Source organism: Zootoca vivipara, chromosome 6 (genome assembly GCF_965207765.1).
Source record: "Zootoca vivipara chromosome 6, rZooViv2.hap1.1, whole genome shotgun sequence".
In the NCBI taxonomy this organism is placed as follows: domain Eukaryota; kingdom Metazoa; phylum Chordata; class Lepidosauria; order Squamata; family Lacertidae; genus Zootoca; species Zootoca vivipara.
Genome location: NC_142589.1, coordinates 72,875,032 through 72,900,637, shown reverse-complemented (window position 1 = coordinate 72,900,637; position 25,606 = coordinate 72,875,032). Strand labels below are relative to the sequence as shown.

Below are 25,606 nucleotides of genomic sequence, written 5' to 3'. Positions count from 1 at the left end.
AGCAAAAGGGGGGGAATGTTTACAATGACCGCTCCCCACATCAAAACGGGGGGCGTACTTTGCGTGGACGCGCGCAGCACCCCTGATCCTACACAGCTCCTAGCAGTTTTGCCTGGCATTGCCCCCCCCCCAGCTAGATACCTGTAGGTTTCCACCCAACCTCAGACTGTCAACCAATCCTGGTGGGGGAGACGTTGCCAGGGGAGTTGGCCAGGTAAGGGGTGGGACTTCCCCACCCATACAATAGAGGGTGGAACTTACCTGGGGGGTCACAGTCGGTTCCAGAGCTTCTCCCACCCCGCCCGCCCTCATTTAAGCCTTCTTTTGCAGGTTAACTTCTTCACAGGTATGCTGGCACTGCTTCACAGGTATGCTGGCACTGGTTACTGTTCAAGGGATGGAATTTTCCTGCATTGGCAGGTTTTGCCTTCCCCGTAGCAAAACGTCACAACTTTGGCGGTTTCAGGCCTTGGGTGGAATCCTTTAGTCTTTCTTCCCTAAAATGGGGGGGGGGGTTTCCCATGAAGCTGTGACCCATGCGCCCCTCCCCCCACGGTGGCAATCCCAGGGTTCCCCATTAAAGGGATTGTTTTGTTTGAAGTCATTGGCCATACGATATAAGATATCTTTATTGTCATTGTCCCCTTGCGGGAACAACGAAATTACTCTGCCATTGGTCTTCCCCGTGTTGCGGCGAATTGGGGGGGGGCGGGCTCTCTGCTTGAACAGATGTTCTCCAGAGCCAGTCAAATCCCCACTCAATCTGGATAACCCTGATGTTCCCCAGATCCCCGGCTGGGGACTGGGAGGGATAAACGCCCAAGGCCTAAGCCAAGGTCTCCCTTCATCTGAATCTTAAATAAAGTTGTGGCCAATTTTAACCCCATAACACAGTGTCGTGTGTCTTTATTCCACGTGGGAGCCGGCATTGGTTTGGGGTAGGGGTCTCCGCCTGTCCACGCAAAGCTTGGTTTTGTTAGGCATATTTTAAAATACTCAGTATTCTGTAGCATTCTTCATATGTAGAAACTTGTGTCTTTTAGAGCAGGGATTTGGAGCCTGTGATCTTCAGAATGCTCCTGGGCTCCTTCTGCCATCAGCCCAAACTGGTATGGGCACTGGTCAGAAATAATGGGAGATGCAGTTCCTGTACTGCAGGGGGTTGGACTAGATGAGCCCCATGTCCCTTCCAACTCTACAAATCTGTGATTCTGTGACATCTCAAGGGCCACGGGCTCTCCTGCCATGGTTTAGACGTATGGGAAGCCCTTGAAAGCCAAACTGAGATCCTGGACTACTGTGTCTATGGATATTAATGATTGTTGAGCAGGTCTCCTGGGGAGGATGCAAATCAGCTCTGTGCTCCCTTGGAAATGTAAACATTTTCCACTGCAGACCAGTCTCCATTCCCCTTGGACTTTGGACTTGTGCAGAACTCGAGAAAGCTGGACCAGGCAAAGGATGTTGTTTACCAAAGGGATATTTGCTTATTGATGAAAAGAGCCACGTCAGCATGTTAGGGTGGTTAGATGCGGGGGGGGGGGGGGGCAAGGCCCATGTACCTTTAATAGTCGTGTTAGAGAGAGAAATGTTCTCATCTATGCAATTATTAAAAGATGAGGAATACTCCCCTCTTTGTCTTTGCAAGTCCATCTTATAGAATTTATATTTGTATTCGACAAAAAAAAACCACACACACACACTCCAGTTGTCGCTCCACATTCAGAGGTATTTGGTGCTTTTAAGAATATTTCTTTTTATTTGATCAAAAACATATAATTTAATGGTGTTGACAAATAAAAACTTAAAGAAAAACAACAACACAATTGAATTAAAATTAAACATACACACCCCAAAATAAAATAAACTACAAATTTCGGGTCATTTCTTTCACAATCCCTGGGGGAAATAATAATTGTTCCACATTCAGAGGTGATTGTAAAGAGACTAAGAGTGCAAGCCTATGCACATCTATTCTGAAGTAAGTCTCATTGGGAAGTTTGGTGCAACTTCCACCAGGGGATGAAAGCAAAAAAAAAAGTTTTGGTTCTCATTTTAATGAGAACGCACCAAATTCACAAATATGTGAATCAAAATGCACCTGTCCTTTGAAATTCACACTTTTCCTCATTTTGTGATGCAGTTCACCCAGCAAAAAATGTCTACAAAAAGGTATATTGGGGAGAAATGTACATTAAACTTCTGGGATTGGTACCCTCTGTTATTGTATTGTATTGTATTGTATTGTATTGTATTGTATTGTATTGTATTGTATTGTATTGTATTGTATTGTATTGTATTGAAGATGCTCTTCTTAACTTGGGTAGAGAAGGTGTCTTGGGCCAAATGACATCAGTAAAGAAATTTGTCCAGCAGGAGCCCAAGGAGACTTGGCAGTAGGATGGTGAAAACAGAACTAGCAGAGGTGTAGGTGGTCGCAGGTTTAGCAGATTTGTTTGGGATTGTAGAGGTTTTAGTGGAGGTAGGGGTGGTGGAAAAGTTGGAGGAAAACAAGGTGGTGGGTGTTTTAGAGGAGGTAGGGGTGGTGGAAGAGTTGGAGGAAGACAAGGTGGTGGGTGTTTTAGAGGAGGTTGGGATGGTGGAAGAGTTAAAAGAAGACAAGGTGGTGGGTGTTTTAGAGGAGGATGAGGTGGTGGAAGAGTTGGAGGAAGACAAGGTGGTGGGTGTTTTAGAGGGGGTTGTGGTGGTGGAAGAGTTGGAGGAAGACAAGGTGGTGGGTGTTTTAGAGGAGGATGAGGTGGTGGAAGAGTTGGAGGAAGACAAGGTGGTGGGTGTTTTAGAGGGGGTTGGGGTGGTGGAAGAGTTGGAGGAAGACAAGGTGGTGGGTGTTTTAGAGGGGGTTGGGGTGGTGGAAGAGTTGGAGGAAGACAAGGTGGTGGGTGTTTTAGAGGGGGTTGGGGTGGTGGAAGAGTTGGAGGAAGACAAGGTGGTGGAAGGATTAGAGGAGGATGTGGGGATGTCCTGGCTAGGCCCATCTTTAGCTTTCTCTATGTGGCTGCTGGTAATCATGTAAGTGACCTCTCCAAAGGTCAGCTTCGTGCCACTGGCAAGGTTGCTTGCTGTAGGGGTAGCACACCCTTCCCCAAAAAAGAGCTCAGTTGTAGTACCTGCAAAAGGACAACAGGGGAAATAAATTATATCATCCCTGCTGTAAAGGAAATGGACCATTCTGAAGAAGAAAAACCTTGCATCTGGGTTGATTTGGGGATTATGAGGTTAACCTGTTAAACCTGACCTGTCCAGGAATCAAATTAGAAGATGGTAAAATCTTTGAGGAAGGTATGGGGTGGGATTTCACATAGGCAATACCGGCAGTTGGGACTAAGGAGCTTGTACTTCCTTGAGTTTTGTGAACTGGGGACCAAGGGCATCGGGTAGCCAGAGGGTATGTTGGGGAACCAGGCAAAAGAAAGAGGTCAAGGCAGGTGTTATAATGCCAAGGGCTGGTGGGTGCAAGAAACCACAAATTTAACACCATTCTTTCACTATAGGAACTATGTCTAGCAGGAAAGCTGCAAACATCATCCTTTTCAATTCTGAACTTTTACTTCATTTTAGGGGTTTTCTTTGCGCGCTTGTAATCATTCATATTTTTAAACCTTTCCCCTAAGAACAACCTTTTTTATCCTTTTGGTCAATTTTTAATCTAGCTTCACAAAACCTTTGTCATCTACCTTAATGTGCCACCTAACAACAACAACAACAATAATAATAATTTATTATTTATACCCCAGCAACTTTGGCCGGCTTCCAACAGAAAAATGAAATACTGTAAAATAATCTATTAAACATTAAAAGCCTCCCTAAACAGGGCTGCCTTCAGATGTCTTCTAAAAAATCTGGTAGCTGTTTTTCTCTTTGAAATCTGATGGGAGGGTGTTCCACAGGGCAGGCACCACCACTGAGAAGGCCCTCTGCCTGGTTCCCTGCAATTTGGCTTCTGGCAACAAGGGAACCGCCAGAAGGCCCTCGGTACTGGACCTCAGGGTCTGGGCAGAACGATGGGGGGTGGAGACACTCCTTCAGGTATACTGGACCGAGGCTATTTAGGGCTTTAAAGGTCAGCACCAACACTTTGAACTGTGCTCGGAAATATACTGCATGCCTGCATGCCAAGTTCTATGCTACCTTGAGGTCTTTTCAATGGGGATATGGGGCATGATGCAAAAAGATATAAACAGCACCTCAAAAAATGTGACCATTTTGAGCCAGGCTAACAGTGAGTTCTGGCCAAGCCAGTTATTTGGGTCTCTTTGGGGAACCACAGCTGTTCTTTGAAATTTTCACTTCTCTGAATTTTGCAATGCAGTTCTCAATTTTTTTAATAAACCCCCCCTTATATTAGGGGAAAGTGTGCATAACAAATGCAAATATCAATGAAAATAACAATCAAAATGCATTATTTTAGGGGAAATAAATCCACACCCACCCACTGTAGAGCCAGTTCAGTGCAGTGGTTAGAGTACCCACTTAGAATCTAAGTAGAATCTGAGATGAAATAACTGGATTTCGGCCAGTTATTATCTCTTAGCCTAACCTACCTCCATAAGGTTTATGAGAGAGCAAGGGAGAGGCTGAACTCCTTGGAATAAGAGCTGGATTAAAATGAAATGAATGAATGAAATCCGCAGTCATCACACTGGCCATCTCTCATGGATGTTTTAGCTGAGATTCCTGCATCGCAGGGGGTTGGACGAAATGTCCCTTGGGGTCCCTTCCAGCTCTATGATTCTATGATTCTACATTCTGATTTACCTGTTGTGATAGTCCCAGTAATGGTAAGGCAATGGTTCTGGGATTTGGCGCATTTCATATTGGTGGCACTGCAGGACTCAGAGCCGAGAGCAAAGCATGTTGGGCACATCAGTTCGCTGGGAGTGGTGTCTTCCTTTAGCGCTGCAGGAGTGATGAAATGAGTAAGTAAACAGAAAGAACATCCACAGTCAGATCTCCAAAGTGCAAGTTGTAGCCTTCTCCAGCTGGGCACATCACAGATAAACTGCCCAATTTTGGACCAGCTTAAAACAGATTCTGCCTCCCATGATACCTGAATGATGTGACCTTGCAAAGTTTGGAGAGAGGCTTCCAGCCAGTAACGAACCCTAAGCACTTTTGTCAGCTTGTGCAAAGCCAGGTCAATAGCTCTTTTCACAATCAACAAGACAAGAACGCTCTTGTGCTATATCCTTCATTTTCCTGACTTACTATATGCATTGTTAATCATTTTCATAATGCCCTTCAATAAAAATTCCCAGGGTATTTTGCATGAAAATACACCTATCCATTTCTGAAAGTCCTCCTTGACCTTAATCAGTCCTGGACCCCACATACCTTCAGGGTTAACAGCATTGCAGTTGTCCTTGCGGCAGCATATGGTTTTGGTGTTCCAGGAAAATTGCTTCCCTGCTGTGACGAGTATCTCCTCCTCTTCGCATGCCAAAGGGGTCTGCCTGCTCCAACAGCCACTGAATATACCTGGCGTTGCATTGGAGCCTTCAGCTTCAAAAAAGTAGAAATCAGAAAGGTGTTAAAGACATCAGAATAACAACAACATGTGTTAAAACCAATGGCTAAGCAATATCACCTTTCCACTAAAGCAGTTTTTTTTCAGCCTCAGAGCCACATTGCATCATGGGCTGTTTTCCAGGGGCCAGTGGTGGCAGGGGCAAAAGTGGGTGAAGCTACAGCATTCTTCTCTTTGTATGCTCAACTGCATTCCAGTCTTGCAAAAGTCAGGGGTTTCTACACAGACTTCACTGCCTCCAGGCAAGCAAAGAGGTATTATCGCTGGCCAAGGACACTTCCAACTGGGCAAAAGCACTCAAAGATGGAGCACAGCCAGTGAAGAGTGGGGCCTATGGAAATAGGGGGGCTGGGAAAGGGGGGCTGGGCCTAGTAAGAGCCCCAAGGGATGAGTAAAAAGGCTGGAGGGCTGCATTCAGGCCCTGGACCTGCGGTGCCCCCACCCCTGCATTAAAGCATACTGTCAAGAAGCACAATGGTCAAGCACTTATGTATTTACACTTCTGGTCAGCAGTGATTCTTAGTAAAAGGGCAGTGGTGCCCCTGTGTCAAGGAGCTGTCAAGGAGCCAAGTCAACCACGAGGTAGGCACACACACAGCAGACACAGAAGACAATTAGCCAATCTTTGACTCCTCTCTATCTGAGTCTATGACGCTCAGCCTCTATCCCTGTCTTGGAAGACTCTCCTCCTGACCCCTCTTGGTTGCTCAAACCCCCTGCTTCCAGCACCTCCCAGCTCGACCCTTCTGCAAACTGCTTTTCCGCGTCACACCACCAGGATCCAGGATCTTAAGTCGGCATGTTCTGTGCACTTGCTGGGAGGCTCTTGAGAGGGCGGCTCCCACTGCCATTCCTCACCCAGCCAGTGCCTGATCTCCTGTTACAATCTATAATACGCTGTCAAGTTTGCACTATTCAAATGGAGAGCTTGGTATTGGACATGGGATTCAATATCATGAAAATCTTGGCTGTATTTTGCTCCCACCAACCACATTTTTTAAAACCTACATTTCCAGCAAGTGTTCTGTTACTGTTATCTGGAAATGCCCTCAGAGGTGCATTCACCTACCTACCAGTTTTAATGTTCCCTGTCACAGCGATGCAGGCTCCTTCTTTGTCGGCTGTGCAAGTTGTTCCACTTGTGCAGTTTGTACATTCACAACTCAAGGATTTTGCTGAGGGAAAAATAATAATATCAATAACAGTAAATGACAACAACCATTGCAATTATGACCTGCCTGTTATTTCTTTTGTTTATGTTTTACTTTCTGAACTCGACCTTTCCTCCGAGGGTGATGTGCTGGAGAAACTGCTGTTTCACACCAGCACAACCTAGGCCACAATTGCTCCACACATTTAAAACACTGTGATGTAGTCATGGCTCCCCCCCAATAATTCTGGGAGTTGCGGTTCGTTAAGGGTGCTGAGAGTTGTTAGCAGGGCCTTGTTCCCCTCCCACATCTGCAGTTCCCAGCGTTCCCTGGGATTGATTGTATGAATAGCAGCCATCTAGCTCTGGGAACTGCAGCTGTATTAGGGAAATTGGGGCATCCTAACTCCTCTCAGTAACCTTCATGAACTACAGTTCCCACAATCCTTTGGGGGAAGCCCTGACCTGCAGCTCCCCAGCACTACAGAGTTATCACCCTTGATGTACGTGAGTCCCCCTTCTCCAGTTACTTTTATTCTCACAACAGCTCTGTGAGGTATGTTAGTCTATTAAGTGGGGTAGGAGAGCTGAAAATAACACCAATATTCTTCACATCTGGCAACTAGGGTTGCCAGACTCAATAGAGGACAGGAATTCTGTGCCTTTAATTGCCCGGCTCTCTTTTGAGTCTGGAAACCTTAAAGAGAAACCAGCAGACCCTTTGTTTAATTTCCAAGCAAAGGGTCTGATGGTTTCTCTTTAAGGTTTCCAGACTCAAAAGAGAGCAGGGCAATTAAAGGCACAGAAGTCCTGTCCTCTATTGAGTCCGGCAACCCTACTGGCAGCCAATGCACTCCTTTGGTATCAGATAGTACATGGGTAATGAGTCTAAAAAGACCGGGGCACAAATTTTCACAGCCCTCTAGTAGCTAAGGTGGCTCATTTACTAGATGCGATGTATTTAGTGTTAACTCTGGAAGTGTTTGCTCGATTCTGACCAAATGAAGCCTCCTAATGTATATTTTGCTCTCGGAGGCTTAGTTTCATCAGAATCGAGCATTTACATCCAGAGTTAATACTAAATACATTACTTATGGGAAATGAGCCACCATAGCCACTAGAAAGCCATGAAAATTTGTGTCCCAAGCCTTTTGGACTCGTCTCCACATGTACTATCTGAAACCAAAGAGGTGCATTGCTTGCCAGGTGTGATTCCCCCCTCCCCCAGCTCTCCTACCCCAAGGTATTGATTAGAGTAGAATCCTGCTTTCATTCCTAATTTCGGCTGGGGCGAGAGGACTCTGAGCTGCCTGCTCTGACAGAGCCTAGTTGTACCCCTAGTTATACAACTCAACTCACCTGAAGCTATCATGGTAGCAAAAACGTAGAGAATAAAAAGCTTCATAGCTCTGGGAACTGAGGAGGTCTGGTTTGAATGGAGGGGAAACGTTCCAGTAAGGCAATTTCTGTGGCTGCAGGACCAAAATGGTGAGTGATTAAAATAGCAAGCTGGAAACAACATGAGGACAAGCTAACAAAACAGAGTTTGGAGGTACAGCCAGGCAAATGGAGCTGTAGTGTAGTATCATGTAGCAGGGAGTGCCAATGGCTGGAGCTGATGGGAGTTGGAGCCCAGCAATATCTGGAGGGCTGCAGATTCCTCATCTCTATTTGGGGCAAAACTTGTTTTTCACCCCCTTGATCTCTCCACTTTAAAGCTTTACTACACATGTGGGGACCTCTGGTCCTGCAGATGTTGCTGAACTGTAACTCCCACCAGCCCCAGCAAGAATAGCCAGTGTTCAGAGTTGATGAGATTTGTAGTTCAGCAACATCTGCAGGGCCAAAGCTTCCGTGCACCTGCTGGGGATGTGCATATTAGAGATTTCCCAACTCTGTTCCTCTAAGCTTCCATTGCAAAGTCCCATCAATGTGGCAAAGAAATGGACCAACATTATCTCCATAACAGAGGGTGCCTGTGAAACCTTAACCCCTGAAAAATAAGCCTTCTTTTCATGTATGCTGGTAGAGCTGGACATCTCTTAAAGGAGCACCCTCTCTCATCTGTCTCCTGTTTCCCCCACCCACTGGGTGAAAGCAGCTACCCATGGATTGCAAGAGCCTTAGTAACATTAATACTTGCATTATGCCAAGCCCACCAGTCTCTATATTGTCTACAGACAAGCAATGAGGTTCCAAGGATTCAGGGAATTTTAATGGGAATTTTGAGGCTCCTTCAGCCTTCCACAGCCACACCTTATCCAATAAACTTCAAGAGGAAAGTGTTAAGCAAAGGAACAACGTCGTTGTGCTCCTTAAACAAACATTCTCAAATGAAGTGGGACAAGAAAAAAACCAGGAGTGGATCTGTGTGTGTGTGTGGAGAGAGGGAGAGAGTTGTGGGCTCAGCAATAATGGTGAAAATCTTGCCTAATCATGGCTCTGGGGCAACGAGCTGGTGAATACTAAGTGTGTAAGGAGACAGGACACTATTGAGCAATGAGCTGGATGGGTCAATGGTCTGACATGGGGGAAAGTAGCTTCCTAAGTCCCGGAGTAAGAGCAGTCAAGCCTGCCTTGGGTTACCTCTAGGGACTGGGGAGAAATTTGATTTAGTCTGCATTTCTAGGCAAACCTGCCTGATTTGCACTTTGAAAAGCAATCAGGCATCCAAAACACAACCAATCTTTGCAATTCACACTTGTCTGAATTTTGCGATGCAATTCTCCAGCCAAATATTTTGTACATAAATGCATATACTAGGGTAAAGAGTGTGTGAAAATGCATCTATTCATGAAAATAACATACAAAAATGCATTTTAGGCAAGTTCCCATTTACATGAGTTCAATAAGTGTGCACATTCCACTGAACCCAGAAGCGTCACAAAAAGGGATGGAATGAGGGGGGGAGGGGAACAAGGTCTTTGCAGGCTTTTTTCAGTGGTGTTTCAAATATTCATGATTTCACTTAAACAAACAGTGGCTTGGAACGCAACCCATATGTACATTGGGAGTTGCCTGTATATTATGGGAAATTGCTTTGCAGAATTGCGTACGCCGTGCAAAATTGCATAGAAACATGTGTGTATCAAGCAAAAGTCACACCCAAATGCCGATAACTCTTCAGGAGAGAAAAGTTGGGAATGAGAAACTGAAACTGAAATTGACAGATTTCCCCATCCCAAATTACCTGCTCCCTGCGGTTTGCATGACGATAGCTCAGGTAGCAATCCCATTTGCTCCCACCCAAGAGAATATCTGGGCAAGGTCAGTAGACAAAGGGCTGTCCTGCCCTCTTAGCTAAACAATTTGAGGCAGGTCCCCAGGGTGTGTGCTGCAAGAAGTGTGTATGCAAGGAGAATGTGCCTTGAACACAGCACCTGAGAGCAAGAGGAGGGTCACACCTTTATAGCAAACACACCTCTCTGGGAGAGGGTGGTTTGGGGAACATTTCAGCTAAAAACCATGTAACAGAGATGGCAGGAATGGATGGGGTAGCGGGCCAAGGAAAAAGGAAGACATTCAAGGCTGCCATAGCTGGTCGTCTGAATTGAGGGGGAGATGTGAAGTTGGAGAGGAGCAGTGAGTGGAGTGAGCTGGCAAATGGTACTGCAATGTTGGCGTTTGAGCCTTTATTGGGATTTACATCTCTGCAATGCTGATAAATTGACACAGAACTCGCTTTCATGGAAACCAGTTTGCTGTATTTTTGGGCCCCGGATAAGGAAACTTTGACAAAAAAGAGGAGGTTGTCCAAACAAAGGAATTTTCAGACCCACAGGGTGGCTGCAGGGACAGCGGTGCACCCCAGATGTTTAGCTCAAGCCCATGTTGCTGCTTTGCACTCCACCCCTGAAATCCCCCAAGTTTTGCCAGACACCTTATGCCACCATAGCGCATCACAGCACTTAATGTTTATTAGAAGTTCTGCATTTTAAAAGTTCAGTGGAGCCTTCGCCAAAATGTTTCAGTATTGGCGGGTGTGGGGAATCTCTGGCCTTCCAGATGTTGCTAACTCCCCATCAACTGTGGCCATTGGTCATGCTTGCCGGGGCTGGTAGGAGTTGTACTTCAGCAACATCTGGAGGGCCAAAGATTCCCCGCACCTACAGCTTTCATTCTGGTTTACATGGGCAGTGTTTTTACACCACGTCAGATCATCTTATCTAGCTCAGGATCGACTACATGGACTGGCAGCTGCTCTTGAAGGTTTAAGAAAGAAGGCCCTCCCAGCCGAACCCAGAGATGCTGTGGAATGGATCTGGGACCTTCTGTATGCAAAGGAAAAAACCTCTAATATTTTATGGGGGAAATTAATTTTTCCTCACATTGTATTTACTTTCACTTTTTGAAGGATCTGATGAGTCTGTAAAGACAAGAGATCTCTTGATATTTGTGTTTGCTGCAGCAACGCTATTCATTGCCCAGATGTGTCGGAGAGTAGATCTATGATGTAAAAATGTGTGCAGTTTTGCTATACCTGTAATATATGCCATGTAATGGTGCTGAAAGCAAAGCAAAAGAAAGCAGATGCCTTTTATGCCACCTGCTGGCCGTTTATTTTGCTATGCTAGGAAAAAGGATCTGCGAAATATGTTTGTGGCTGCATCGCTAAATATCTGGATGTTGTGATCGGTGGATGGATGCTTCCATACAACCCTGATAAAAGATATTATAAACACTGGTGATGTTGGGGGCAGATGGAAAGGGGTGCTGGGATTATGTTTGGTTTGCTAGTTGTATTTTGATGTGCAGCTATTAAAACCAATGCAAATACTTACAAAATAATAAAATAATAATAATTTCAGTGGGGAGGGGGCCCTGTAGCACCAGAGGAGGCATCCAACTTTAATAGTTTTAAAGGACGATTAGATAAATGAATGGAGAATGACTGTCAATGGCTGATCATCATGATGGCTACATTATCCCCATGATTTGGGGCAACACGCCTCTCAGTACCAGCCACTGGGGATCCTGAGTGTGAGAGTACTATTTTACAGACTGTTCACTGCTGTGAGGACAGAATCAGGGCCAGATTAAGACCTTCAGAGGCCTGAAGCACTGAAAAGATTTTGGTGTTCCCCAATGTTGTTTTTTCTAGAAAAAGAGGTGCTGGAACTCACCATGAACACATCCCTTGTTCTCTTATAATGGCCATGGCACCCACCTGAAAGGTGATGGAACTAGGTTGTGGTTTGGTGCTCCCAGCCCTGGTGCTCCCCCATAAAAACAATACTAAGCTGATTGATTGATTGATTGATTGAATGATTTGCAGGTGAGAAGATTGGGGCAGGGGTGTTATGGTTATGCTTAGCTGTCTAGTTATATTTTGTTATATGTCTATGAAATAAAATTAATTATCATCATCATGTCATTTATCCAATGAAAATTATTATTATTATTATTATTATTATTATTATTATTATTATTATTACTTCAGTGTGGAGGGGGCCCTTTGAGTAAACCAATTGTTGATGATCATCAATTGCTACTATTCATGAAGGCTACATTGCCTCCAGTATCCGAGGCCACAGGTTCCTGGGAGAGCCAGAGTGGTGTAGTGGTTAAGAGAGGTGGATTTGTAATCTGGTGAACCGAATTTGCACCTGCTGGGTGACCTCGGGCTAGTCACACTTCTCTGAAGTCTCTCAGCCTCACTCACCTCACAGAGTGTTTGTTGTTGGGAAGGAAGGGAAAAAGGAGATTGTTAGCTGCCTTGATACTCCTTAGGGTAGTGATAAAGTGGGGTATCAAATCCAAACTCCTCCTCTGGGATAGCTCAGTTGGTAGAGCATGAGACTCTTAATTTCAGGGTCATTGATTCAAGCCCCAATCTGGGCAAAATATTCTGACGTTTAGAAGACATCTGAAGGTATCGCTGTTTAGGGAAGTTTTTAATGACTAGTGTTTTAATGTATTTTTAATCTTTTGTTGGAAGCTGCCCAGAGTGGCTGGAGAAACCCAGCAGTACCTATTTATCTACTTGTACTGGCGTGCTTTCAAACTGCTAGGTTGGCAGGAGCTGGGACAGAGCAACAGGAGCTCACTCCGTTGCGGGGATTCGAACTGCCAACCTTCCAATCGGCAAGCCCAAGAGGCTCAGTGGTTTAGACCACAGAGCCACCCGCACCCTTGAGACATACACAAACACGAGTCTCTCCCTGTGGTTTCACCACCTTGCACATTTTTCAGGATCTGAAAGAAGAGGATGGAGCTGTTCCCTATGATGTCTTACTCCTCCCCCTTTCAAAAAGTTGACAAAACTGATTGCAAATGAAGAAAACACATTTGGAGTCAGTGGTCCAGCAACATTGAGAGTGAGTGGGCCAGAGCTGTTGTTTTTCCACTGTGCCCATAAAGCCAGCTTGCCTACCACTCCTGATCATCCCCAGCCATGCAGGGCTCTGGGTATGTGCCCTGGATATTTGGAAAGGCCTTCACAATTATCTCCTCTTTACCATTGAGGCCTTATGCAATCACCCCTTCCCAAGAACCAGCATGTCCTGGATGGAAGGTGGACGAATATCCATAGCAAAGCATTCCTCCCTTACCTGGTTTTCTTTCCCTTGCTTTGTTGACAGGATATCTTTATGCAGCTGGAAGGCGTGCGGTTGGTGGTGTGAGATATATATACTCTCCAGCAAAAGGTGAGTAAGTAGCCGCTATCAGTGGGCAGGGAGAAGATATGAGAATGAGAAGAAAAGGCAGTTTCGAGGAGGGCATTTTAAGGTGGAGAGAAATGTATGATAAACAAGGAAACAGGGAGGTGTGACAAAGAAGGAAAGAGGGCTGACATGGGCAGTTGTGTCTTGTGGGGGAATCTATGGATCCAATGGTGCCATGGAATTTTTTGTCTGTTTGTTTATTCAGGACTGACTGTTTTCCTCCAATCACCAGAAGGAAGCAAATAGCTGCCCTGACAAGAAGCGTTTCTAAGGGTGGGCATGAAATAAGTACAGGTGAATCAGTCCATTTTGGTTTCCCTCAGTTTCTCATTTCCCCCCAATCAAATTCTCCACACACAAGGGATTGGCAAAGTGGGTAGGAACAGGCAGGGTGACAACCCCTAGTACTCTGTGTTTTTGTAGCACACGCCATACGTAGAACCTTCCTGTCTCTGAATGACAGTGGCCCACTTTTGAGCATCATGCAGAGTCAAACCATGGTTTGAATTAGATGAGCAAATAAGCGGGTTCCTGGACCGGGGATCAAGACTGGGGTACTTCTCCCCTGTTCCTACTGCTGTCCTTCCCCGGGGGAAAGCCATTGTTTGGCTTAACAGTACATCTGGACCTGGCCTTGTGGCTTGTCTCACTCCAGAGAAACCATGAGTTGCAATCAAGAGTTATTTGGCAAAGCTATTGCCTCATGCGCCTCAGCTGTCAGGCCTAATGCACAAGCCGAGTGAAAGTGTAACCGAGGACAACCCTGTAAACTTTACCTCTGTCCAGCAGTATTTCTTGCACATCTGTCTTGCACATACCCTTCTCTGTCCTCCATCCACACAGACATGAGTCAGAGTTCAAGGATGCATGCCAGCCAGGCAAAAGTAACCTAAGAGGCTTCAGAAGGCCACATTTGGCCCCTGAGGCCTGAGGTTCCCCACCCCTGGAGTTGGACATTCAAGCTCTATCCATCAGAGCTTCGCAAACCAGCTTGCTCTCAAAAGGCACAGGTGAAATGTTGCACATCTTTGATGCTTATTGTCGTCATCATTTGGCGTATTAAGCCACTCGCTGCAAAAATGTTTCTAAGCGACTTCCAAGAAAATTCAGGACCAAAAACAATGACCAAGCAGAAGAGCAAAGCTTCAGCCACAAGAAACATGGAGCAGCGAATGGCCACTCATGTATGTGTTTTTTTAAAAAAATTGAATAAAGATTAATTTAAAAAAAAAAAAGAATGGCCACTTTTTGTGGGTTTCGTCTTAATCTTTGAAATCAATGCTCATAATTACAAGTGAAAGAAAACAAGGGTACAGAAAGCTGAGCTAGATCAGATGACAAGTGAGGCTTATAATAACCCACAAGTGAATTGTACGTTCTACAACAATTTAAGTAAAGATGTATCGGATCAAGCATTTAGGCTTACCTAAACTTAATCATGAAAAGTTAAACTTATTTTCAGAAAGAAAGAAAGAAAGAAAGGGAGAGAGAAGGATTATATAATTATGGGAAAGCCTTGAGTAGCAGATCACAGCGGCGGAGCTTCATGCTCCACCACCGGGGGCGGAGAGCAGGTGCGCTGCCCCCAGTGATGTGGCGCATGTTCTGGAGGCGGGGGGCGCCCTTGTGCGCATTTTGGGGCGGGGCCCACCTTTTGGGGGCGGGGCGGGCAGCAGCGATGGCACCCCTGGGATCGCGTTGCTCGGGACGATCCGCCCCGCCCCTATCTTCCTACACCCCTGGCAGATCAGATGTAGTTTCCTAACTGTAAAGCAGGTGTGGGGAAGCTCTGGCCATCCAGATTGTGGCTAAACCACAACTCTGATCATCCCTGGGCACTGGCCATTCTTACTGGGGCTGATGGGAATTGTAGTTCGGAGCCAAAGGTTCACCATGCCTGCTTTAAAGCAATGTAAAGTGGGATAGTGATTGGAGGGGAGCATTCTTTTTCATACTAGTTTATTCAAAGAATTCACAGCAGGGCATGAAAAAGAATCACAGTGGCCCTGCAAAAAGCAGAGGAAGTTGCTCCCACTTGCTCATTTCAGCCACTGTTGGTGGCCGGGGCTGGGCTGCATTTGATTTGCTTCAGGAGGAAGTCCATGGCTCCAGTAGTGAGGTACGTCTTCACAGGCAAACTGCAGGCAGTTGCTGAGGCACAGCCTGATGCTATAAAAGGAAGAGGGGCAGCATCTCCTGAAGGCAGAGAATAGAGATGGAGACAAAAGTTGATTCAGCTCCCATTAAAAGGTCAGCCCTAACACATACCTTCCAAAACAAAAAAGGTGTGTTGTTGTTGGTGGTGGTGGTAGCCACCCATCTGACTGGGTCACTCTAGACAGATTCCAACACAATATTAGTCAAATAGTTGTTTATCTGCTTGACATCTGACGGGAGGGCATTCCACGGGGCAGGCGCCACTACCGAGAAGGCCCTTTTCCTTGGTCCCTGTAGAAGAATGTGTTCTGGGAAGGAGAAGGAAGAAGAATGACTGGCATCCATCTTAGGCAGGCTGCTGCACTGGGTGTGGGGGACGAGCCGCTCTTTAAATGACCATGCTGTAAGATATGGGCTTTCTGTTTAGGGAAGTTTTTTATGCTTTATGTTTTGTTGTATTTTTAATACTTTGTTGGAAGCCGCCCAGAGTGGCTGGGGAAACCCAGTCAGATGGGCTGGGTATATTATTATTATTATTATTATTATTATTATTATTATTATTATTATTATTATTATTATTATTCCATGCAGACTGAAGGTGTAAATAGGTGAATAAGGCATGTTTTTTAAAGCTACGAGTACAGTCTCAATTCTTCAAAGGAGCATGGACCCTGGGTGAGTGCCTGGAATCTTGCTGCAGCTCGAAAGAGAGTGGGGATGGCACCCAACTTTTGTAACAATATCAATTCTATTAGAATAGAATAGAATAGAATAGAATAGAAACTTTATTGTCATTGTACCTAGTACAACAAAATTGAATGTCATCCCATAAAAAACACAAACACAATTACAGCCACACACATACATACATACATACACACCCATCACAACTCCCCGGGATCATATTATTTAGTTGCAGCATTTAAGATGGTTATAGCTCTTGGACAGAAACTGTTTTTTAATCTATTCGTTCTTGATTTAATTGTTCTGTATCTCTTGCCCGAAGGCAAAAAGACTACGGTATATCCAGGATGAGATGAATCCTGTAAAATATTATTTGCTTTTTTAAGGCAGAGGGAGTTGTATAGTTCTTCCAGAGATGGGAGAGGATGACCGATAATCTTTTGGGCAGTATTAAGGACCAGATTATTTATCTCCACACCAACCATAGAGCCGCTCACCTCGTCTCGATAGGCGGACTCATTAGTGTTTAATTACATTTTTATAATTGACTTTTTATGTTTTTAGCTTGTTCTACTTTATCTGTGAAAGCCGTCTTGAGTCCTGGACTAGGAAAAAGGAATAGTATTAGTATTAGTATTAGTAGTATTAGTATTATTCCAAACAGACCAAACTGAGAAGGGGAGGACTTTCCTGCAGCAGTTGTTAGGAAGGGATGGTCCTTTGATTCTCTTGGCTGACAAAATAGGTGAAAGAAATTTGCTTCTCCAAAGGTAGGGAGCAGCTCAGTTATGAGACTTAGTGTTTGAATTCTCCAGGGAAGTACATGCCAGACGTCCGTCTTTTGCAATACTAGAGAACACTGGTGCTCTGGGACCCAACAGGAGCTTAAAGTGAGTCCTACCTGCAGTTAGCTCCCCGGCCGCAGAAATGCAGCTCTTTTCATCTCCTGTGCAACTCAGAGTCCCTGTTTCTTCTAAGCGGTTAGAGCCAAGTGCAAAACTGGCGGGACAATTCACTCCGTTCTTGGTGAGGTTCCTGGGCGGTACTGGAGGGACGCAGGAAAGAGAGAAAGCAGACTGCATTATATATATATTTAAAAAACAGTAAATGCCAGGCATCCCCAAACTTCAGCTCTCCAGATGTTTCGGACTACAATTTCCATCTTTCCCGACCACTGGTCCTGTTAGCGAGGATCATGGGAGTTGTAGGCCAAAACATCTAGAGGGCCGCAGTTTGGGGATGCCTGATATATGCCAAACATTTCTCAATTTACTGTCCAGACATGCGTAGAAGCGACTTCCGGTGCCGCTCTGCCCGATTTCTGGTGCCCAGACATGGGCAGAGCGGCACCCAAAATGGAGCCTCCCTGGCAGGTAGGAAATCCGGGGGATTTCCGGGATTTTTTCTATTCGGGATAACAGCGGGAAATGGATTAAAATCCGCAAAAAACGGGAGACTTGGCAGCTATGGTGTGGGTGTGTGGGTGTCTTATTGGTTTTCTGAGATTTATAAGAACACTAAACAGGTGCAGATATTCAAAATATGCCTTTCTCCCCACAATCTTGCCAGCTCCCACATCAGTACTCCTCTTTTTCTACAAAATTCTCCAACATTGTTCCATCAGGGTTGTATGCTAGCATCCATTCAGAATGTGTTCATCTAGGATATGAACTAAATAGTTAAGAATCACACTACAGTCATACCTCAGTTTAAGTATGCTTCGGTTTGAGTACTTTCAGTTTAAGTACTCCACGGACCCGTCTGGAACGGATTAATCCACTTTCCATTACTTTCAATGGGAAAGTTCGCTTCAGGTTAAATTCGCTTCAGGTTAAGTACAGACTTCCGGAACCAATTGTGTACTTAAATCGAGGTACCACTGTATTACATTAACATTTATGTTCTCTGTTATAGTCAGTCTCCATACAATTTTATATGTTAGGTCTCTTATCCAATCCTGTAATTCCTTGCACAACCAAGCAAGCAAATATATAAAGACACCCAGGCCATTAGTTTAAGGTTGTGACATTGTAAGGGTCGGAGAGGGACATCAAGCCTTTGATTGTTTTGGCTTGGTCTTGAGCCACCATGCAGGCACTTGGCATCCAAAGGCAGGGGGGAAGCTGTTGAAATAAATAATTAGCCATCAGGGATCATTAACCCCCTTTGCCATTGAGAGCCATTTAATGGAAAACTAGCAACAGGTCCTTTTGTTGTGGGCTGTGGAAAAAAGCTGGTGCTGTGAGAGCAAACAGGGAAGCATAATTATTATTAATAATAATAATAATAATAATAATAATAATAATAATAATTTATTATTTATACCCCGCCCATCTGGCTGGGTTTCCCCAGCCACTCTGGGCGGCTTCCAACAGAAAAATGAAATAATATAATCTATTAAACATTAAAAACCTCCCTAAACAGGGCTGCCTTCAGATGTCTTCTAAAAATCTGGTAGCTGTTTTTTTCTTTGACATCTGATGGGAGGGCGTTCCACAGGGCGGGCGCCACCACCGAGAAGGCCCTCTGCCTGGTTCCCTGCAACTTGGCCTCTCGCAACGAGGGAACCGCCAGAAGGCCCTTGGTATTGGATCTCAGTGTCCGGACAGAGATCCAGGTATACTGGACCGAGGCCATTTAGGGCTTTAAAGGTCAGCACCAACACTTTGAACTGGGCTCGGAAACGTACTGGGAGCCAATGTAGATCTTTCAAGACCGGTGTTATGTCAGACCATGGGGCCATCTAGGCCAGTGTATTGTCTACACTGACTGGCAGCAGCTCGCCAAGGTCTCAGACAGAGACCTTTCCCAGTCTTGCCTGGCCCTAGTGGGGATTGAACCTCAGACCTTGTTCATACAATGGCAGGTGCCACAGTCCTAATGTCCTTGGCTAACTGTCCCCACTCCCAAAGCAAACTTATCAAGGCCCGGACCTCCCTTCGCATACATTCAAGGGGAGTTTTATTGCAGTTTTCTGTCGTGCAGCATCTGGAAATGGTCCTTGTAAACAAGCCTCCAGACACAGTAACAGAGACGGCTTCATTGCAAAGCTGAGAATCCTGCTGGCAACCCCTGGATATTCCTGTGGCAAGGATTCCTTCTGTTTAAAAAACAAAACGAAAGAGAGAGGAATCATAAAGGAGCTGGGGAACATGCCTACAAGGTTGCACCAAGACATTTTCCTGCCTATATTTTGATAGAAAAATACATTTTTCAACTATTTTGGGTGTGGGTTTCTTAATAATAATAATAATAATAATAATAATAATAATAATAATAATAATTTGCAGAGTTATACAGAAATGAGACAGAACAGACTTCTGTAAATGCCAAAAAAAATTCCTCCCAGTAGCACCTTAGAGACCAACTAAGTTTGTCATTGGTATGAGCTTTCGTGTGTTTAATAAGCAAAAATAAAAGGTTTATTTTGAAAACACATCCAGTAAACACTGGGTGAAGTTTAGTCTCATGCCTTAATTGCCTCTCTGAAAATAGGAAGAGTATATACTTCTGAGACAGGTCAATGGTCCATCTCATCCATCCTCCTGTTTTTATAGTAGCAAACCAGACACCTGTTTCCATGTTTCAGAAACACTGTTTCTGTTTCAGTGTATCTGAAGAAGTGTGCATGCACACTAAAGCTCATACCAATGACAAACTTAGTTGGTCTCTAAGGTGCTACTGGGAGGAATTATGTTTGTTTGTTTGTTTGTTTCGACTACGTCAGACCAACACGGCTACCTACCTGTAACTAGTTCTGTAAATGCATTCGTGAAAACCGGCTGATTCACCCATCCCTGTTCTTTGTGAGTACCTGCCTGACTTCAGGAGGTAGGAGAGCATGAAACAGAGCCTCCTTTAAAAGCCTCATGTGCCCAACAGCAGGGCCGGGTCCGCTAGTTCAGTTTTCCCTGGATCAGACTGGTAACTGGAAGCTTCTCCTGCGAATGTAGCCCAGAACTAAGCGGGCTACAGGTGCAAGCACAAGGGAAATATGCATATACCAACCCATGTTATTCTGCTGGGCCACCGTTACGCAGATGGCTTCTGACTCTGGAATTGAACAGGTACCAGTGCTGCATTCTGGGCTTCCAGTACAGACACAGTTTAGAGAGTTTGCTAGCAGAAAAAGAAAATTGGGATGGAGAGCGGGAGAGAAAGCAATGCTGTTTCATTATTTCATGTCATTAATTTTTAAGAATGCTTTAAAAAATTGAAATAATAATAATAATAATAATTTATACCTCCCACTCTGGGCGGCTCCCAACAGAATATTAAAAACACGATAAAACATCAAACATTTAAGACTTCCCTAAACAGGGCTTCCTTCAGATGTCTTCTAAAGTCAGATAGTTGTTTATTTCCTTGACATCTGATGGGAGGGCGTTCCACAGGGTGGGCACTACTACCAAGAAGGCCCTCTGTCTGGTCCCTTGTAACCTCACTTCTCACAGTAAGGGAACCACCAGATGTCTTCCAAAAGTCAGATAGTTGTTTATTTCCTTGACATCTGATGGGAGGGCATTCCACAGGGTGGGCGCCACCACCGAGAAGGCCTTCTGCTGGTTCCCTGTAACCTCACTTCTCACAGCAAAGGGGAGCAGGAGTAGCAGCCCCAAGTTATTAAAAAGAAATATGATGGGTTGTTTGCAATTGTAGTCATACCTAGAGCAGACCATTTGAAAGTAATGGAGATGACTAGCATTTGATTCAATGTGTCTACCCTGAGGACAACATAGTTGCCTGCAGCCCATTAGAATAGGCTTCCTCAACCTCGGCCCTACAGATGTTTTTGGCCTACAACTCCCATGACCCCTAGCTAGCAGGACCAGTGGTCAGGGATGATGGGAATTGTAGTCTCAAAACATCTGGAGGGCCGAGGTTGAGGAAGCCTGCATTAGAACTATTTAATGCATTTTTTAACGTTTCTTCTGCTTGTGCGTTGTGCAGGGTTTTTGCACTGACTCTTCCCTCAGTGGTTCTTTAACCTCTTCATTGCTCTCTCCTGCAAAAATTTCTAGCTGTAATAATAATAATAATTTATTTTTTTATACCCCACCCATCTGACTGGGTTTCCCCAGTCACTCTGCACGGCTCCCAACAGAATTAAGGATAAAACATCAGACATTTAAAACAGGGCTGCCTTCAGATGTCTTCTAGAAGTCAGATAGTTGTTTATTTCCTTGACATCTGAATGGAGGGTGTTCCACAGGGAGGGCACTACTACCGAGAAGGCCCTCTGCCTGGTTCCCTGTAACCTCACTTCTTGCAGGGAGGGAACCGCCAGAAGGCCTCGGAGCTGGACTGGGCTGAATGATGGGGGTGGAGACGCTCCTTCAGGTATACAATAATACCTCGGGTTGCATCTGCTGCGGGTTGCGTCTTTTCGTGTTACGGACGTGGCGAACCCGGAAGTCCCGGAACGGGTTTCTTCCAGGTCTGTAACTCGGGCACATGCGTAGAAGAATGAAATTGTGCTTTGAGCATGCGCAGATGCGCCGTGTGACGTCATGTGCAGACGCGGGTTGCGGACTTTTCAGGGTGTGAATGGCACCCCGTTCCAGGATTGGGTCCGCAACTCGAGGTACCACTGTACGGGGCTGAGGCCGTTAAGGGCTTTAAAGATCAGTACCAACACTTTGAATTGTGCTCGGAAACGTACTGGGAGCCAATGTAGGTCTTTCAGGACCGGTGTTATGTGGTCTCAGCGGCCACTCCCAGTCACCAGACTGCCACATTCAAATAATTCAAATAATTCCAGGTGGGATGCATGGATTCGTTCCTGCTCACATCCTCCTCACAGAACTTCTTAGTTGCTGTGGGAAACTGGCAAGCACTCCCCTCCATCCCTTCCTGCGGCTTCCAGCAGCCGGCATTCAGAAGCATTACTGCCTCACAGCTGCGCCCGCCCGCCCGCCGCGCAGCAGCACCCGCAGCAGCCGTGCTGCGCCCGCCGTGCTGGGAAACGGGGCGGGGGGGCGACGGAGGTGCTTAAGACAGCCTTTACTGCCTCTGACATCAAGAGCAGGGTAAGCCATCATGGGCAGTAGAACTGTCCTCTGTGATTCTGTCTAATCCTCTTTTAAAGCCATCTAAGTTAGTGGCCGTCACTGCCTCCTGTGGGAGCGAGTTCCATAGTTTAACTACAAGCTTCATGAAGAAGCATCTTGTTGGCCTCACCTGTAGCTACAAGGGCAGCAGAAAGGTGGAGGAGAAACAGCTTCATGTCTCTGGGAACCGGAAGGGTCTGGCTTGAACAATGCCCCACACCAGGGTGGGGTGTCTTCTGCAGCCGCAGGGCTGAAAAAGTAAGGGGCAGGTTAAGCCAGCAAGAGAGAATCAGTCCAGCATAGAAGCACAACGGTGTCCAAAGGAATGCCAAGCAAGATTGGGAAAAACCTGATTCTAATACCTCGGAGGTTTCCACCACCCTGCAACTCAAATCCTGTGGAATGATATGAGTCCACTTGGGATACAGTCATACCTTGGTTTAAGTATGCCTCAATTTGAGTATTTTCAGTTTAAATACTCCGCAGACCCGTCTGGAACGGATTAATCCACTTTCCATTACTTTCAACGGGAAAGTTCGCTTCAGGTTAAGTATGCTTCAGTTTAAGTACTCCACGGACTGTCTGGAGCGGATTAATCCACTTTCCATTACTTTCAATGGGAAAGTTCGTTTCAGGTTAAGTACGCTTCAGGTTAAGTACAGACTTCCGGAACCAATTGTGTAAACCGAGGTACCACTGTATTCATTAACACAGTTGATTAACGTTTAATTTGGAATGTGGCTTGCCTGTTCAGTGTGCATAGGCAACATCAACAATTGATCTGAGAAAACTTGGTATATTTGTTTGCATAACATTATTCTTGTTTATAAAACCCAATTAAAAAAAGAAAAAAGAAAAACAATTTATTTGGCTCTTTGGCATTCCCTGTTTAGGGAAGTTTTTAATGTTTGAAGTTATATTCTGTTTTTAGTGTTCTGTTGGGCGGCTGCCCAGAGTGGGTGGGGTATAAATAATGAAATTAATTTATTATTATTATTATTACTACTACTACTACTACTACTACTACTACTACTACTACCAGTTTCCTAATATGGGTGCAAATGGAAGTTTATTCTGTGTCCCACATGCCTACTGTGGGTTTGTCCATGTTTTCTGCTATGCTGGTAGTAGCACTGGCTGTCTTAAGCAATCATCTCTCTCTCTCTCTCTCTCTCTCTCTCTCTCTCTCTCTCTCTCTCTCTCTCTCTCTCTCCACTTTGGTGATTCCAAGCTGTAAATTGAGACCAAGAGCATTGACTGAGTTCCTCCTTTTTGCAATTCAGATCAGTGTGCTCTGCGAGGAATCGACTGGTCAGCTTGGGCAGCTGCCCACACTTCAGAATGCCAGCTCTTGTATTACTTGGCAAAGGCAGAAAACAGAATGCATTAAGCTAAGATGAAACTGTTCGTGCCACAGGTCTCTCTGAAGAGAGCCGGCTGCATCCAACCAACTACTACTCAGAGTAGAAGTGTTGGGATTAATGGTCATGACTGAACTTAGTTCTATGGGCCTACTCTGAGCCATGGTTAGTTATAACCCAACTGATTGTCAAATTTGGGGTTTTAATTTATTACACCAAGATTTATGCAATGGCTGCGCAATAAAAATGGAACTGGCATACCCACTCAGGTTCAGGTGGGTGTTTGCCATGGGTGTTGTTGGTTTCTTTTTGTTTTTATTCTGTATTTTGTGTTCTCATTTTGTGTTCTCACATTGTGAACCACCCTGTGATCTTCGGATGAAGGGCAGTATGCAAATTTAATAAATAATCAAATGCACCAGCTAGTTCGCATACACTGAGTCTATGCCCTACAACCTAGAGCAGGCATGCAACCATCTAGACGTTGCTGGACTTCAACTCCCATCATTTTTAACCATTGGCCATGTTGGTGGTGGAGTCTAGCAACATCTGGAATATCAAAGGTTCCCCATTCTTCTAGAATAAGTTCCAGAAACCTTGTATCCCTCAGAACACAGGTTAGTATGGAAAGTTAGCTGTAAGAGAAATCTGGGAAACACAAACTGAGCTGGGAAACGTTTATGTATAAGCATGTGTGTGTGTGTGTGTGTGTGTTCCAGATATGCAAGATAAAAAAAAGAAGAACATAAATTGCAAGCAATAAATACAAAAAAAGCAATTATTGTTCAAAGGAAAAACAAAATAACTTTTCTGTATAAAATCAGAAGATTCATCCCAAAACAAATTACTACAATGAGAATAGGATCAGCATCATGTATTATTACACCAACCAGCCTTAACTAGGAATCTCACAAGTATTTTATCTGCTAAGGATTCATCTTTTACCTTTTATCCCCCCTTTCTAGATCTTCAAGTTCCTTGTTGAACTGATGTCTGTTGGTGAAGAGTTCAGTTGCAAGGTGTCCGGCTGACGCTTCCTCTATTTATAGGTGCATGTACTGTGCAGGAAAGGGTAAGTACCAGCTCTTTGTGGGGAGGGAGGAGATACAGGAAGCAGAGGGGAGCCTACGTGGCGGGGGGTGGGGGGTGGCAGTAACTAGGGGAACAGGACATTCCGATTTAGTGGAAAAAGGAAATAAGAAACTAGAGGCTGTGGTTTGTGAGAGATGTTTTTATCAATTAATCTCATGCCTGTTTTGGGAGAGACCTCTTAGGCAACATTGGCCATTTGGTCAACCTGTTTCCACCCATGACTCCCACTCATGTTCCCTCCGAATATAAACACTGGAGACCTCATTTTTGTTTGTTAATAGATGTTATCTTGAATAGGTGTGGGCGTTTTTTTTGTTTGGGGTACATCTAAAAGAAATAAGCATTGAAGAAAGGCCAAAGTATTGCTCTATTTTCCTTTGGAATGTATCAGCGAGGCTGTGAGGGGGGTCTTGTTGTCTGGGCAGCCCATGACCTCCCTAAATGTTCCCCAGGCTTGCAACCCAGGGAGGTCACTTCGGTGCTGCTAAAGCACCCGGTGCCCCCCCAGGTTGTCCAGTCACAGGTGTGCAGGAGGGCGGAGCCGGCCGGCCGCCTCAACATCTTGCTGGCTCGATCGCCACCAAACTTGCGGCACAGAGCTGCCCGCAGCAGAAGAGCACACTGCAGTGCTCCAAACGAAGGGTGGGCTCTTCCGCAGACTCAACTCTCGGGCCCTGGACTCTCAGCCTGGCGCCCCTGAGAGCCCGGCGCCTGGGTGCCCCACACCCCTAGCGCCTATGAGTAAGATGGCCCTGCACACACCATTGTCTCTTGAAACAGAAAGGCGCCAACAACAGTAATATCCCTGCTTAATGGCCATGCCGGCTGAGGCTGATGTCCTGAAACAGGGTCCCCCAACCCTGACCTGTGAAGTGGGGCTTTAGCCTACTGTGTCTAGCGGG

The 25,606-nt window shown here is 45.3% G+C and overlaps 2 protein-coding genes across 2 annotated transcripts; both read right to left on the bottom strand.

The window, feature by feature from the left end:
* Window positions 1–1,708: 1,708 nt before the first annotated feature.
* On the bottom strand, window positions 1,709–13,599 carry LOC148685447 (uncharacterized). The gene is made up of 6 exons (XM_088672592.1): window positions 13,247–13,599; window positions 8,055–8,167; window positions 6,619–6,720; window positions 5,353–5,520; window positions 4,777–4,917; window positions 1,709–3,128 (listed from the first exon to the last, which is right to left on the bottom strand). Exons 2-6 carry the CDS (start codon window positions 8,098–8,100, stop codon window positions 2,353–2,355), a joined length of 1,233 nt encoding a protein of 410 aa, XP_088528718.1. The 5' UTR covers window positions 8,101–8,167; window positions 13,247–13,599; the 3' UTR covers window positions 1,709–2,352.
* Window positions 13,600–15,302: 1,703 nt separating this feature from the next.
* On the bottom strand, window positions 15,303–24,628 carry LOC118086215 (phospholipase A2 inhibitor and Ly6/PLAUR domain-containing protein-like). Its single transcript, XM_035117600.3, has 6 exons — window positions 24,558–24,628; window positions 22,382–22,501; window positions 20,210–20,320; window positions 19,149–19,301; window positions 17,103–17,246; window positions 15,303–15,556 (listed from the first exon to the last, which is right to left on the bottom strand). Exons 2-6 carry the CDS (start codon window positions 22,425–22,427, stop codon window positions 15,405–15,407), a joined length of 606 nt encoding a protein of 201 aa, XP_034973491.1. The 5' UTR covers window positions 22,428–22,501; window positions 24,558–24,628; the 3' UTR covers window positions 15,303–15,404.
* Between the last annotated feature and the right edge of the window lie 978 nt (window positions 24,629–25,606).